Below are 16905 nucleotides of genomic sequence, written 5' to 3'. Positions count from 1 at the left end.
TGTCTGTGTGTTTTTTTTTTTATAAAGCCTAATCAGGGATGGGGGCTGCAAATTAGCTTTTTGCCATGTGCCCTATGTTCGCAACATCGGTTGTCTTTGTATAACAATGTCAAGTGTATTGTCCCTGTTAAATAAACAAACAAATTAAAAAAGCAAATAAAATCAAGAACCTGGCACTACATGAGTTTAGGACTACTTTGGCAAATCTTTGTCAAGTATCACGATTTGGTGTTACATCCTCAAATGCCAGTTAAAACTGTACTGTGCCAAAAGGAAGCCCTATGTTAACAGTGTCTAGAAGCGATGTCAGAAAGGATTCCAGTTGCAGATTTGATGCTTAAGAAACATAAATTATTATCTTATTATGGTAACAGTTGGAAAAACGTCATGCTCCTTGATATTTTTTGTGGAAGCCATGATACATTTTTATGATTATTTAAGCGGGATTTATTAGAAGCATAATTATTGTACTGTATAAAATTACATTGAATGTCATGCTTTTTAAATAAGTATTGAACTGTGTTTTGTAATGTATATGTATAACAGGTAATTAACTATTCTTATTAGTCTTACCACACACACAAAAAAATTAAACAGTAGTATAAGATCTTAAGCAGCAAGCTTATTTTTTAGGTTTTCAGTCATGGCTCCAAGCATAACAGCCGCTAAATGATTTTCCACATCCCATAATACTTCTTTTCTCAGAACTATGATGTCATATTTTGTCATCTCCTGTCGTCATTTTAGGCTTCGTGTCTTTATTATGTCTGCATCACAGATGAAGTGGTGCAACTTTGGCTTATTTATTTAATTTATGAAATTTTCCTGTGGAAGCAATTCGACTCAGTCACTCAGTAAAATAAACCACACAGTACCTCCCCATTCCTCCCTCTGTTTTCCACCACTTTTCTTAGTTAAGCCCATGTAGTTCTGCCAGGAAAATAAGCAGATCTCATTCTGGCTGAAAACACGTGGCAGTTTCCGGTCTTTCTCACTGAATTTGGAGTTGCAATTAAAAAAACAAGTTCACTGAAAACTAAACGTCTACATTTTTGTTTGATCATCTTGTCCAAAGCCATTTAGAATGCATGTATTGTAGATATTTGTCAGTGTGTGTATTTTCTACAACTTTGCCTTGACTTTAGTGTTGCCAACACAAGTTTCTGTTCAGGATCAGGCATTGCACAGTGCACTCTCTCACCTCAACATCTGTTTACAACTAATGCCAGATCTCTGCTTCTGCAGTCGTCTTCAGATGAGGGTCAAGCCCTCGCATGCTCACGTTTACAGGTTGCTGTGCCAAGGATGAAAATGCTGTATAAAGGTCAAGAAAAAAAGAAGACACAACCACATGGCAGTTCATAACAATGTTTTCTTTTTTTTTTTTTTTTTTTTTTACATTTTAATGAAATATGAAAAAATTATATACAGATATACAGAGATGCCTTTTATCATTAAACAAAATATACTATCAGGACTTACAAAAAAAAAAAAAAAAAAAAAAAACATGCTGTTACCAAATAACCATTTGTTCCATATAGGCAGTAGCTCTTCAGATGCCTTTTGATGTTCCACACATACCTTGAAGGAGATTCTTGGTTTGACTGTTAAGCAAAAGTGTCAAGAGGTTCGGGCCATTCTGTAACCAGATTAGCCCCATTGTGTAGCTCTCATACTCCATACTATATTTTAAAGTCAGGTATGCATCTTTTGATCATAAATTTATCTTTGAGAATTAGTGTTTTGTATTGACTGAATAAGTTGGCATAATACACATTTACCTGACTAATAAATTGTTATGTTTTGAATTATTCAAAAAGATTTTGTGTTATTATCTCTAGTAGATTACTTTAAGTCCATAACACCACAAGCTCCTGTGCAGATTAGTAACAGACACACGATAGACGGAGCAGCGTGGCACGCTATACGATGTTCTTAGAGCTTGGACTAACACATTGACGTTAATTCAAGTATACTTAGATTGTAAAAGGCTAATAATGGGTTTTCTATTTAGAACAAAGTATTGTTGAGACTAGTCTAAATGTGGGTAGGCCTTCATCTCTAAACTTATAATACTATTTAAATAATTTGGAGATTATTCAAATTTACTAATAGTTTAAGTAAATTAGTCTGCTTGATTTTATGGTAATGATCATTGTATGAGTAAACAGTTTTGTTTTGATTTAATAGATAGCAGATCTATGTGTGGACACAAAAAATATTATGAACTCAGTATATATATTTTTATATTAGTGTTGGGCCGTTATCGGCATTAACGTGCTGCATTAATGAGAGACTTTTATCCGCTATAAATATCTATTCTATCTAAAGAATAATCTATTCCCAAAGTTGGGCTGGGAGCTGGGTCTATTCTACGCAAGATATGATCACTTTCACCTAGATATTTTAGCGCAGATGTATACATGACCTGAATCAAGTCAGCAGGATGCTTGGCTTTAACTGCAATTGAGCAGTTTCACTTTAACTCATGAACATTTCATTCATGCCCCATGACAAACTGGGGTATTAGACCCAAATAAGGAGTAAGGACTGGTCAGAATGTTATGGAATTTAATAACGCACGCCAAATGGAAAGAAAAGTGTGTTTGTGTGTGTTTGTGTGTATGTGTGTTTGTGTGTGTGGCCTGAGAAACCCATTCTCAAAGACTTTCTATTTGGGTAGCACACATATTCTGAATGCCTTCGGCAGAATTCAAATGAATTCAAATGAACCATCTTATCTAGATAAGTCTAGATCAATTATAAAATTAATCTATGCACACCTATTTTATATATATTGTAAAACACAACATAAGACAATAAATGAATCAAGCAAAAGCTCCATGAGGTTGTACAGCCCACTTGGAGGTGAAGTGTAAAGTAACATATGTTGATGATTCAGTGATTGTAAGTCTACTACAACAAGGAATTGGGGCATAGTCCTGTTGTGTAAGAATTTACTTCCTGGTGTGATAGATTTTCTCTCCAGTTGAATGTAAATAAAACAAATGACATGATGATAGATTACAGGAAGTCTTCTCCTACCCTCAGCATAACAAATATTAAATGCTTGGACATTGAAATTGTTGATACACAATTTTTAGGGGTCATTATCGACAACATGTTGACATTCCAACATAACATTCAGCCTGTCTATAAAAAAGACTTCAAAAAAGTCGGAGGAAACTTCAATCGTTGAGGGTTTGTTCCATGATGACACTGTTTTATGAACAATTTATTGAATCTGTTTTATCTTTCTGCACCGTTGCTTGGTACGATAATCCGAGTCTGTCAAATAAGAACAGGTTGAGTAGCCTTGTTAAGATGACAGGCAAGATCATCGGTTTTAACCAGACTGGTTGAATGGTAATTTACCGTAATTATGTTTTACAGAGAGCTCAGGGTATCCTATGCACCCCGGATCACCCATTGTACTCTGTTTTAGCACATCTTTTTAGAGTTTCTATTTGCAGGACAATTGGAAATAAAAATGTATTTTACAATGATGGCCATTAGGTCATTAAATGAGTCCAGCGAGGATGCATATAAAAATGATGTATTGTATGTTTTGTGGTAATAATTTGGTAAAGGGACTTACAAGTTTTGTAACTTACAAAAGATCATATGCGTTAGTTTCCTATTAGTCAAATGCAATGTAATTTACTAATGCCAGTTACACACACAATGTTAGCTGCGATTTTCACTTGCCAGCAGTCTAAAGGAAATTGCAAACAAACACCTAAAATCAGTGACAAACAGCTGAAAATTACAAATATGGCATTTTAGTAATTGAAACGCAGAATATGGGCTACTGATAACAATTCCAGTAGGTTTTAATTGTTTCATAGACATTCATTTTGGATGAAAGCATTTGCTAAATGAGTAAATACAAATGTCCAACAGAAAATCAGCAAGTATGGTTTCTATGAGTAACCATTCTTACTCATTATCCTTTGGCTTAGTCCCTGATTTGTCACAGCAGGCCTTCTACAAGCAACCGTTCTCTCCTTCATATTTCTCTTTTTCAATGCAAATCAGATTCAGAAATCTGTTTTTCCTGAACATTATTTTCAATGATTAGCCATTATTTACATATTGTGTTAGTTTCCTGGCAAGTGTTGATTTTATTCCTTTTACCACATGGGATGGAGAACATTTTCATGTTGAAAGAATAAAATATAAATAGCATTTGATCTTGGGTCATTTTTAAAACCCTCATGAAATCAGATGATGATTAAATATCTAACACATCTCCTTCAAAATAGCTAAAGATTTCATTTCCACAGTAGATGATTCTGTGTGTCTGTAAACTATATTAGTAACACAGAGCCCTCTGGTGGTTACTGAAAAAACAAAAAGCATCAAGTTCAAGGCCAAACTCCTCATGTTCTTGATCATCTTCTCTTTTAGACACCAATTTGGTGGAAGTGCCTCCACATGTTATCAACGTTATCCTATCAGAGCAAAGGACTCACTTCCTGCAGCAGCTGGGCTACATCCTGGCAACTCTCCTCCTATTGGCCCTCATCATGCTGGCTATCGTTCTCCTCACACGACACCGGAAAAAACAAGGTTACTGTTGTTTTATTGGTCTCATCCATCTGTTGATTTCCATGTTATTGCTCTAAAATGAATATAAATATCTCTCAAGTACATAAATATGTATTTATAATGTAAATTTATGCGTCATGGTGGTGTAGTGTGTACTGCTGTCACCTCACAACAAAAAGGTCGCTGGTTCGAGGTTGGCAGAGGTTGAGAGTTTACATGCTCTCCCCATGTTCACGTGGGATCCCTCCGTGTGCTCCACTTTCCCTTACAGTTCAAAGACATGCAATCAATACAAACAATACAGAAAATGATATGATTTGAATAATAATAATATCAAATTAATATTTATTGACAATGCAGTAAAAATAAAAAATAAAAATAGGTCCCACTTTATATTAAGTGGCCTTAACTAATATGTACCTACAAAGGAATTGATAGTTTGTTACAATGTACTTATTGTGTAAATACATGTATTTACTATGTACTTATGCTTGATTCAATACATGTATGTAATTACATCTGTAATTAAATTTTGTAATTACATTTGTAAATACACTGTTTACCATCCCTTACACCATAACCCACCCTTAAACCTACCCATACCACCAAACCTGTCCATAACCCAACCTCTATCCCAACTCAAAAGCACCCCGTGTTCTCAAATATATTATAAACACAGTAAGTACATTGTATTTATTTTTTTGATGTAAATACATAGTAGTTAAGATCACTTAATATAAAGTGGGACCGAAAAATATAATGCAGTATAAATACAATAGTTAAGTTTTAAACATTTTACACATTTAACATTTTTAAAAGATCACACTTAGCTGATGATTGGTAATAATCTTGTCTGGCATGCTGTCCCGGGAAAGAGCCCTGAGCTTATAAGATCCTCGAGCCCTGTTAGCAGGGAGAGAGGGGAGTTTGAGATATAGGGATGCTAAGGAGAGATATACGGCTTGCTAAGAGCTTGACTATGATGCCAATTTGGAATGTTCAATTTACTTTGATTGCATGTTGTTTGGACTGTGGGAGAAAAGCGGAGAACCCAGGGAAAACCCACAGTGAGAATGAGCAAACTCTGCACAGAAATGTTGATTGGTTTAGTAGGGACTTTCAACAGAGACATTCCTAATGACTGGGCCACTGTGTCGCCCATCTAGAAAGAAGTAGAGGTGGGTAGGGGGATTCTTCAAGATGAAGATACTGAGATAAAAAACTCTGTTTTTGTATAGTGATTTAGGAATCATCTGATTGGTGCATCAATCACAGGCTAATGCGGGACCTGATATGAACAATCATAAGCATGTGATCCTGTCGAAATTAGTAAATAAATTAACTTCACTTAAATATATTAGCCGTATGAATAATAGCTGGGATTAAGTTATGCCACAATAAACAAACAGAACTATATATTGAACTATACATAATAAAGCTCATAATCACTGGCTTATAAATATTTGTAAAAGCATTAGATGTGTACACCATTTCAGAACTTTTATCATGGACACAAAACTTTACCAATATACGTAACATCAAAAGCATTTTTTGCCTGCTTAACCTTGCAAACATCCTGATAAGTGTGAATAATCAGCAAACATTTTTAAACACGAGCAAAATATTTAACTTTAGCCTACATAGATCAGCTTATCAATGAGTGAATCAGAGAGAGCATGCTTAATCAAACACATGACATCAATCACAATTTAACTGCCAAACCTTTTTTTTAATGTCATCAGGGCTACTTTATTCTGAGAGTGGCCTGTTTCTGATAGTACAAGCTCGGGCTGAATGTAGATACACAACTACACAGAGAGTGGAACTGCCATGCATACAATAACTATGAGCTGAGACCGGCTGATAGAGGAAATAAAAATGTGTTTAGATTGAATCAACCCAAAAGTGCTTGCTATCTGAGTACTGTTGTGTTTGTATGCTCAAATATTCTTTTTACAGCAAACTTGATTTAAAATCTGCAGATATTATATTTTATTTCAAATTTAGGCCAAGATTATGATCCACGGAAAGTTGAAAGCCCACCTTTACCGACGGTGACGTATGTGTGAGTATCACAGATCTTAAAATGTCATCTGTGAACATTAATTGTCTAATAAATATATGATTAACTGTTTGTGTTTCATACATCTAGAAGCCCCACGTCAAGTGTTAAGAAAGAATGTGAGCGTAGCTACTCAGACATGAGGCCAAGCATGCAGGAGGAAACAAAATTGGGTGAGTTTACCTCATATTTCCTTCAAATATGCTGCATCACCTTTGAAATAGACTTGAATTTGTGTATATGCCTTTTGTTTCCTTAGACTACAAGAACAATCTTCTGAAGGAAGCAGAAATGTCCAAAATATGCTCCCCAAAAGCCATTGACCTGGACAGAGGTAAAATCATTGATTGTGATTGACTTCTGCCATTTGTCTTAGTCTTTAAAGGGGTTTACAGGTCTAATATGTGCTTCACTTCAAAACATATACATTTAAAGTGTACCAAGACAACTAGAAATACTCCACTACTTGACAAAAGTCTTGTAATTGATCCCAGTTGTAGGCACAACAAATAATAACTTGACTTCTAGTTAATCATTTGGAAAAGTGGCAGAAGGTAGATTTTTGCAATGAATCATCTGTTGAACTGCATCTCAATCATCACAAATACTGCAGAAGACCTATTGGAACCCGCATGGACCCAAGATTCTCACAGAAATCAGTCAAGTTTGGTGAAGGAAAAATCATGGTTTGAGGTTTCATTCATTATGGGGGCCTGCGAGAGGTCTGCAGAGTGGATGGCAACACCAACAGCCTGAGGTATTAAGACAATTGTGCTGCCCGTTACATTACAAAATACAGGAGAGGGCAAATTCTTCAGCAGGATAGCACTCCTCATACTTCAGCCTCCACATCAAAGTTCCTGAAAGCAAAGAAGTTCAAGGTGCTCTAGGATTGGCCAGCCCAGTTACCAGACATGAACCTTATTGAGCATGTTTGGGGTAAGATGAAGGAGGAGTTATTGAAGATGAATCCAAATAATCTTGATGAACTCTGGGAGTCCTACAAGAACAATTTCTTTGCCATTCCAGATGACTTTGTTAATAAGTTATTTGAGTCATTACAGAGATATATGGATGAGAGTCATGGGAGTCAAACACAATATCAATTCTTTTTCCACTGCAGCATGACTTTATATTCTATACTGTACATTATTTCTGTTAAGTGACAAGACTTTTTTCTAAGCAAAGTCAGAGCTTACTGTCCTAATTAAATCATTAAAAATCAAGGCATGATCATTTTATTATTAATCTTTGCCTTTCATATAAGCCGACTAGAAGTCAAGTTATTATTTGTTGTTTCTAAAACTTGGATAGGCAACAGGATTTTTGTCAGGTAGTGTAGACTAGAAGGATGTGACTCTTGAGACTTTTTTTCAAACTATCATAAACATGATCAATCATTATGAACTTAATTGTAGTGTGACACTAGACTTACTGCATTTCTTAGGTTTGTGTTTGAGTAAATGGTAATATTTGGTGTATTTTATAACAGTCTGATAACATTTGTTTCAGATTTCAATTAAAAATTTTGTTATTCTGGTCCTTTTCCCCATTCATTCCACCAAAAACCGATTTCTTCACCTCTTTCTGAAATGAAAACATTGGTATAGGTGTTGTCTAAAAACAAATATAATCATGTCTAAAAACATGTCACCTTTACGCAATATAAATACTCTAAAAAACAGCATTTTATTGTATTTGAGTTATTTTGAATAAATGTCTTTAGTAGAGAATAAAACCAACATTTTGTGTATGTATCAATGCTATATTGTGTGTGTGTGTCCAAATTCACACCATCTCTCTCTCTCTCTTTCTATTTTTCTCTTTGCAGAGATGGAAAAAGCTTCTTGGAAATGAGAGGTACTTTGCCACTGGCTGGTCCAGGGGCAGATTGAAAATGGAAGAAGAATGAAATGCTGAGAGGCAGGAGTGTGGCAAGGGAATAAGAGGAAAAGGAGAGAGGGACACAGCTGTACAATTTTTTTTCTGACTCAAGATCCTCCATTGCTCTCGTGAAGCTTGCAGGAAGCAAAAGAGTCTCACCAGCAGTATTTCGGATGACTGATATATTAAAATAATGGCAAACGAACATTTTACAGCACTAATAATAACACAGTCTGCATTTTATTCCCTACATTTGTCACACGCTTTATGAGTGAGAAGTAAACACACACAGACTGATGTGTCCTGAGTGTCTGAATGTTTACAATGGGAGATTTACACTAACTGAGAACGAAACATGTCTGTGACACAAATATATAGCAAACTTAAAACGGTATAAACTTCTTATTTGATATGGAATCAAATACCGTGCAACACTTTTACAGTTTTAAGGTGATTAATTTGGTAATTAAATCAGTATGGCCACAAATATTGCAAAAGCTATAGCAAAATCACATCTTTTTTTCTCAGCAGGTTTAAACTGTGCATTCTTAAAGCTGTAATTTATAAATGTAGCATTACGCAGACATATAAACAAGGATAAAAGGGATAATTTACCCATAACTTAGCTCATAATTTAGCCCAGATTGAATCTAAACATTAAAAAAGCTTAATAAATTATGTTCTAAATGTGTAATAAAGGATAAAAGGGATAATTTACCCAAAAATAAAAGTTCTGTAGTCAATATTGTTGTTTCTTGTCTGTGTTGTCATATAAAAGCTCCTATTTTAGCCCAGAATGAATCAAAACATTAAAAAAGCTTAATAAATTATGTTATAAATGTTAAATAAAGGATAAGATGGATAATTTACCCATAATTTAGCTTATAATTTAGCCCAGATTGATACTAAACATTAAAAGAGCTTAAAAAATTATGTTATAAATGCTAAATAAAGGATAAATGGGATAATTTACTGAAAAATAAAAGTTCTGTGAATACTTACTGACTTACAAAACTCTGGGTTTCTTTCTTTTGTTAAACACAAAAGAAGATATTTAGAAAAATGTTAAAAACATGTAAGCATTGATTTCTATACTTTCCTTCTAGGGAAGTTAATTCTAAAGTCTAATTATTTTCTTATGTGTTCAACAGAAGAAAACAACTTGTAAATGTTTGGAAACACTCGAGGGAGAGTAAATAATGAGTAAAAATTCTTTTTTTGCATGAACTACTCCTTTAATTAAATCACACTCAATTATATTTTGCCTATAAAGCTGAATTTGGTCTGTTTGGTCATGTAAAAGCTCATAATTTAGCCCAGGTTGAATTAAAACATCAAAAAGGCTTAATAAATTATGTTATAAATGTTAAACCTACACTTTTACAGGTAAGCACAATTAATTTAGTCAAATTATTTCATAGTGCAAGTCAGGATAATATTGTAAACGCATTTAAATCTTTTCTTTTTTGTTCATTTTGATGACTGTTACCATTTAACAAGCTACATTTCTTTCATTTCATTTATATCCTGTCACCAACAAATACTGTTATCATTTGTATATTTTCATATTAACTTTACAAGCCTTACTAACTTCTTTGTCACTGTTTGAATATTCTATTAGTTCAATGTATTTGCTTCCATGCTCTCTTCTAACCGCCAGCTTTGTGTTCATTAGCAAACAAGTTAGAGTGAAACTGATGCTAATCCATTAAGGTACAACATGAAGTCAATTTTATTTTAGCAGCTTGTACACGGCTGTGTATATTCATAGCCGTGAACATTTCTTCTCTGGGTTACTCAGATCTGTGTTATGCGTAGTTGTATCTTATTAAGGTGAAGCTATGAAGCAATGCTTATGCCTGTTATGATCATTTCATGACACTTTAACTGCCCTTTGAATTTCTTTAAAGCTTCCGTGTAAGAATTTCACAAGGTTGCAGGAGGAATTTTCTGGTTTGATGCTATATAATGGATGCTTGATTATTCTCATCCTGAAGCAGTTTTAGTATTGATGACCTTATTTTCGAGTTCGCTGCCATGTTCAAAGCAGAATCAAATAAATTCAAATAAAAGTTAACCTCTGGATTACTTTGGTTTGATGTAGGTTTTTTTTTTCAGTTCATATTACATTGTAGGCTCAAGTGCATCAATAGGCTTGATGTTTTTGATACTGGGAAGAGATGTTATAATTCAACAAAAAGCAAAATGTCTAATGGACTGCAATAAGACGATGACTGTAGTGTTGCTTAATTTGATTGACATTTCCTGTGATTTTGCCTGGAGTGACATCAGGACTGTCAAAACAATAATTCAGGCATTAAAACATTTTATATTTGACGCACAGCACTGAAAAATGTCTAACACAATGTTCATATATATAATGACAAAGATCTAATTCATTATTAATAATTATTATTCAAACAAATACATTTTTTTCTGAGTGAATGTGTGTTATATGTTTATGAGAAGAATTATTAATAAAAACAGCAAAATAAACCACAAAAGGCTAAGAAATCTCTGTAATTCTTTTTTGTGACTTAAACTATAATCAAAATTACAATAAAATGATAGAAACATATAAAAACAAAACCAAATGACAAAATGACTAACCCTTAGATAAAAGTATAAAAGTCAAAATTTTGAGAAATTATTTTTTATTTCTGGGACGACGCAGTGGCGCAATAGGTAGTGCTTCACAGCAAGAAGGTCGCTGGGTTGCTGGTTCAAACCTCGGCTCAGTTGTCAGTTCTGTGTGGAGTTTGCATGTTCTCCCTGTGTTTGCGAGGGTTTCCTCCGGGTGCTCCAGTTTTCCCCACAGACCAAAGACGTGCAGTACAGGTGAATTGGGAAGGCTAAATTGTCCGTAGTGTACGTGTGTGTGTGGATGTTTCCCAGAGATGGGTTGCAGCTGGAAGGGCATCCGCTGCGTAAAAACATACTGGATAAGTTGGCGGTTCATTCTGCTGTGGCGACCCCGGATTAATAAAGAGACTAAGCCGACAAGAAAATGAATGAATGAAACAAAAGAAACTATTTCAGCTACTTCACCAAGGAATTATAATAAACTATGAACCATAAAATATGACATAATTTATTAAATATAAAGTAAGTAAATACAAATGTATTCAAAAACAAACAAACAACAAGATGACTAACACTTTGTACAGATAAAATTATACAAATCAAAATTGGGAATTTTGAGAAATTATTTTTTAAATTCTATGAACCATAAACATAATTTAATAAATGTAAAGAAGCAAACATTAATAGCTTTCGGATATGACACTGCCCAGTTGTTTCCTTTTTTTTGTGCACCATATAAAATTAATTACAAGCTTGATTATGAGCAGCGATAAATATAAACTAAAAACAATGAAACTACAATCATTTTGGTAAATGAAACAACCAAACAAACAAAAAAAAAAAACATTAACAGAAAGAAAAACAAGAAACTAATTTAATTTCGACTAGTTCACCAAGGAATTATGTACAATTTTCATTTAGTTACATTTAAAATAGCAGAAAATAAAATAAAAATAAAAAGGTCAGACTAAATACAGATCCAAAAACAAACAAACAACAAAATTACTAACACTTTTTTTTAGATAAAATTATACGAATCAAAATTGGGAATTTTGAGAATATTTTTTTTAATTCTATGAAACAAAATACAACATCATTTAATAAATATAAATAAGCAAATGTTAAGTAAATTGCTTTCTAATATGATTGACAGTTCCCAGTTGTTTTCTTTTCTTTTTTGTGCACCACAATTCATTAATAACTTGATTATATGAGCAGCAATAAATAAAAACTAAATCTAAAACAATGAGGGGGTGTCACATTTACTACACTTATATTAATTTGTATATACATTACATTTTGATTCATACAATGCCACACAAAACTATGGAAGTTTTTTCCTAACAAAATAAAAATAAAAATTCAAATGCCTAAAATCAAATAATAAATCAAACTCTCAAAACAACTACCCAAATAATAAATCAAATGCTCAAACTATAAATCAAATACTCAAATCCACAACACAAATGACAAATCAAAACCTCAAACTGGCATTGAAAATGGTGAATCAAATAATCCAACCGACTCAGCAAAAGGTGAATCAAAACATCAACCCTTGTTAGGAAACCTTAAACATTGTTAGGAAAAAACCAACATATAAAACAAAAACAAAAAAAACGAATTTAAATAATTATATTTATATATTTTTTAGTCAAATCATTTTAATTTACCGCTTCATTTCCCGCTGCCGCTGGAGTCCAGACTGGCCATGTCTTGTCTTCTGTCTACCGCACGATGGCAGCACTGCGCCGGAGAACAGCTCGGATATTCCAGCCTGATTCTCTCAAGGATGTGAACCTTTCCTTCCTGTTTCAGTAACACAGGCAGCAAAACCTCCGCATAGTGAGCCGCACCAGACATCTATCAGGCCTCCATAATGGCTCTGCTCTTATCCCTAGCTTTAAAATGTCGCTTAATCCATAGCTTCAATCGCGCCAAACGCGTGATTGCGTTCATTTAGCATCCATCATCCCAGACCTTTTTATTTATTGTCGCCGCACGTCTGGACTGGCAGGCAGCATCAGGAACACGCGCTGTTCTCCGGCAATTGTTCTCACCATATTCTCATGGCGGAGACTAAAATCATATACCACATAGACGAGGAGGAAACTCCCTATTTAGTCAAACTGTCAGTGGCTCCGGAGAAGGTAACTTTGGCGGATTTCAAAAATGTCCTCAGCAACCGACCGGTCAACAGCTATAAATTCTTCTTCAAATCTATGGACCAGGATTTCGGGTGAGTGAGAGGATGCCAGGTGTTATTGTGTTCCTTCATTTGTGGTATGCAGAACGAAGCTGTCATTGATGGCGGTAATGGTTTTGTCACGTTGGCACCTGCCTGTCAGTGCTGATGATGTCTGTATCAGCATCACCATCATCTCCTCCTTTGTGGGCTCAGCATCAGGACAGATAGAGTCATGTCCAATATGCTGTAGCGCGACGTACAGTCCGTCTCTTTGCTTCTGTGATTTGAATTTTGAACTGGTTTGTTTTGCATGGTAACCGAAGTTTGACCTTTCAAGACAACCAGCATTAACTGGCTAAAAATGATTGACTCCTGATTTATTTGTATATTATGGACTTCTTGTTGTGTCTGTGTTTTCTGTCAGCTTATATTGTTGATTTATTTTCTGTCAGCTTATGAAATCTTTCTTCGCTGGATTACTGGGATAAAATAAATAGGAATACATCTTAGCTTGGCCAAGCTGTTGTTAGGGTGTGTTCACACTTGTAGTTCGGTTCTCTTGGTCCTGCTAAGAAAGATTATGATATATTTGCACTTGGCGTTCACACTGCTCATGTTTTCGATTTAAGGCTGAACCAAAATATACAATATTTTACATTTTGTAGTAAAGGTTTAAGCATAAATTGTGTGCTGTAATTAGCATTGGGTAAGTTGAACAAAGTAATTAATCACTAATTACAAAGTACTTCATTAAAATTGTTTTTGAATTATTTTTCTAATTACTCTGTCTGAAAAGTTATTTAGTTACTTCTTTAAAAGCCTTTAAATCTCAGTGCATAAACAATATAAATAAAACTCTTTAAATACTTCAAATTTGAGTCAAACTCATATCTATCAAAATATGAAAAGTAATAATGGCACCATTTTTCATACACATCACCTTGTTATTCTTTTCTGACTCAATTTAATAATTTCTGATTTCCTTAAGCTTGTGCAGTGGTCGGACAAATCTTTACTCTCTCTGCTGCTTAATCTGAAAAAGCTTTAACAAGAGCAGTCACAACAGAGATTGTTTTGATTGAACCAAACCTGCCAAATTTGAACATCGATACTTTGTTTTTCATGCTCTACCATTAGATTTATACAGCGACTCCGAAGGGATGTGATGGTCGGGAAAAAAATGGGTGGAAAAAAAAAATGATGAGTGATAGGACAAAAATATTTTTAAAAAATAAGTTTTTGCATTTCCTCTCAAAGATATTTGTGTTATCTCACAAAAATGTTTTGCATTATCTCACAAAACTTGTTCCGAAACACTTCCTGTTCACTTCATACATATCAATCCTCCCGTTTTTGCCGTATATATTCCCGCTCTATCCCACTATCATCTTGTTCAAGTATTTTCCCATATTTCTCCCATATTTTAATCTTAAAAACACATTGAAATGAATATAAAAATGTTTGCAATTTTCTTTCCATTAAAGCTCTGTGTCAATTGTCGGGCTTCCTATGCAACCCCTAAATCAGTGAATGCATAAGCGTTGACTGACTGATTGACGGACGCGCTTCGTATGATAAACTGATCCCAGATCAGATTCTGTACATGCCATTTAAAGAGGTGCTAACGTGCAGGACACTTTGAGTTTTGGGTGTGTGTTTACAGAAAATACACTTAATAATATGTAAACATGTCTGCAACTAATAATATTTTGATCTCAAACAGTTACTAAAGTAAAACTTTGTGAGGGAACATAAAAATATATTTTCCTATCACTCTTTTTTTTCCCACCCATTATTTCCCCACCATCACATGGCTTTCGGGTCTCTGTAGATTTGTGATGTAAATCCGAAGTCATTTTCTTTGCCTAGACCAGGGGTGCCCAATCCTTTTCCTGGAGATCTACCTTCCTTCAGATTTCAGCTGCAACCCTGAACCCTGAACACACCTGTTGTTAATTACCAAGTGCTCCTTCAGATCCTACTTATTTGGTTTAGTTGTGTTTCATCAGAGACAATAGCTGTTTCTCAATTTCAAGAACGCAGAGAACGGACTTGCGTTCTTGTGAACGAAAGAACGCACCTGGGAGACCGCGAAAACACAGAACACGTCCTCTGAGAAATGAGATGCTGCATTTTTCCTGATGGTCACATGATCTTTACACGTTTTTAACAGAAAATTATTTAAACATTACCACATTCATACGATTTAATGTTTTTCCCCTTTTCAATATATAACATGCACAAAAACCTTACAAATATACTTTGCCCAATACAAATAAAACAGATTTTGATACAAATTTCAGCAAATAAACAGCCCTAATGTGTTTATGCCTTTGTTTAAATATTTTATTAAATACTAATAAGACCAAAGAAATGATTGTTGATTTCAGTAGACATCCACCACGAGCGGTGCCAGTGATTAGACAGGAGTCAGCAATTGAGAATGTTTCATCATATAGGTACCTGGGTGTATATCTAAGTTTGATTGGTCTGAAAATACAATTCAGGTAAGAAGGGTCAGATTCATTCATTAAAACAACTGAGGTCCTTGTGTCAGACACTGTTAAAACTTTTAATGATCCTGTGGTGATTTCTGTGATCCTGTATGCTGTAAGCTGCTGGGGAAGGGGACTGTTGGAGAAGGAGAAGAACAAATGAAATATGCTCTTAAAAAGGGCAGGTTCTATTGTGGGGTGTGCACTACCCACTATAAAGGAGATGATCGAATGCTGGACAAATTTGTCATGATGAACCATGATAGTCATCCCCTTTTTGATATGGTCCAAGGGTGTGCAAGCTCTTTTTGTGCAAGATTAATTCAACCCTGGTGTTACAGAGAAAGATACTGGAAGTAATTTTTACCAACAGTGATCAGACTGTTTCACCAAAGTCACACCAGATGATTTGTACTAATTATAATCATTATTAGATATGGACAAGTGTTTACTCATTGTTTTTGGAACTGATGTATAGTATAATTGTAATTTTATTATTGTTTTTATATATATGTAACTTATTTGATCTATTTTAGTATGGAAAGCTATGCTGTGACGTGAATTTCCCATTTGCGGATTAATAAAGACAAACAAACAAACAAACAAACAATTTCAATTATTTATTATTCAATTGTTTATTTTCACCATCTCATTCAAAGAAACTCCTGAGATAAGTGAGTTCTATTCCTGAACTTAAATTATAAATATATATAATGTGCTGCGATTCAAACCTCTTTTATTCAGTCGCAATGACTTCTGGGACTTCTTGAGTGGTTTTTGTTCTCAGGTCTGCATTGAAGCATCCTCGATATCAAGAACACATCTGGGAAGTTCTTAAAGTCTTTGTTTTGGAACTGAACTTTGACGGTTGATGATGATGTTATATGAGTACAGTAAGACGCAAGATAGCTGAAGAACACATATTAAGATACAGCCATTTTGTATTAGTAAATGTTTTGATGGTTTGTGGCACCCTGTTTGATGAGGCTCCATATAAAATGCATTCTGGTGGCAGGAAAGAAGTTTTGCTGTTGGAAAGATTATCCACTCTAGTCTTGTCTGAGCAGTCTGATGTGATTGTCATCCTCTCTGTGAACAGCTGCCACTTTCCACATATAGGTTACAAAATAGGGCAGAAGTAGTAG

At 34.5% G+C, this 16905-nt stretch overlaps 2 protein-coding genes and 1 long non-coding RNA gene across 10 annotated transcripts in view; 2 read left to right on the top strand and 1 right to left on the bottom strand.

The window, feature by feature from the left end:
• mxra8a (matrix-remodelling associated 8a) overlaps positions 1-10585 on the top strand; it is a 28810-nt gene extending 18225 nt beyond the window's left edge. Inside the window, exons 6-10 of one of the 2 annotated variants that reach the window (XM_087272609.1) lie at positions 4411-4572; positions 6559-6616; positions 6707-6786; positions 6873-6947; positions 8445-10585. In XM_087272609.1, the coding sequence (XP_087128735.1) occupies positions 4411-4572; positions 6559-6616; positions 6707-6786; positions 6873-6947; positions 8445-8470 (401 nt within the window). In that variant the 3' untranslated portion in view covers positions 8471-10585. 2 annotated transcript variants of the gene reach the window in all.
• LOC141376606 (uncharacterized) lies at positions 4096-13551 on the bottom strand. Its single transcript, XR_015502599.1, has 3 exons — positions 12751-13551; positions 4717-5454; positions 4096-4624 (listed from the first exon to the last, which is right to left on the bottom strand). It is a non-coding gene; the product is annotated as an uncharacterized LOC141376606 (long non-coding RNA).
• dvl1b (dishevelled segment polarity protein 1b) overlaps positions 12872-16905 on the top strand; it is a 120075-nt gene continuing 116041 nt past the window's right edge. For 6 of the 7 annotated variants that reach the window (XR_015502003.1, XR_015502005.1, XM_087272524.1 and 3 more), the window contains exon 1: positions 12872-13316. Coding sequence is in view for 5 of the 7 variants with exons in the window: in XM_087272524.1 (XP_087128650.1) it covers positions 13147-13316 (170 nt within the window). In the remaining 2 variants the exon portion in view is untranslated. The remainder of the gene's footprint in view (positions 13317-16905) is intronic. The other variant, NM_001044917.2, reaches the window with a different exon arrangement.

This window comes from Danio rerio, chromosome 11 (assembly GCF_052040795.2).
Source record: "Danio rerio strain M-AB ecotype USA chromosome 11, GRCz13ab, whole genome shotgun sequence".
Lineage (NCBI taxonomy): Eukaryota > Metazoa > Chordata > Actinopteri > Cypriniformes > Danionidae > Danio > Danio rerio.
This window is presented reverse-complemented; position numbering and strand designations above follow the sequence as displayed.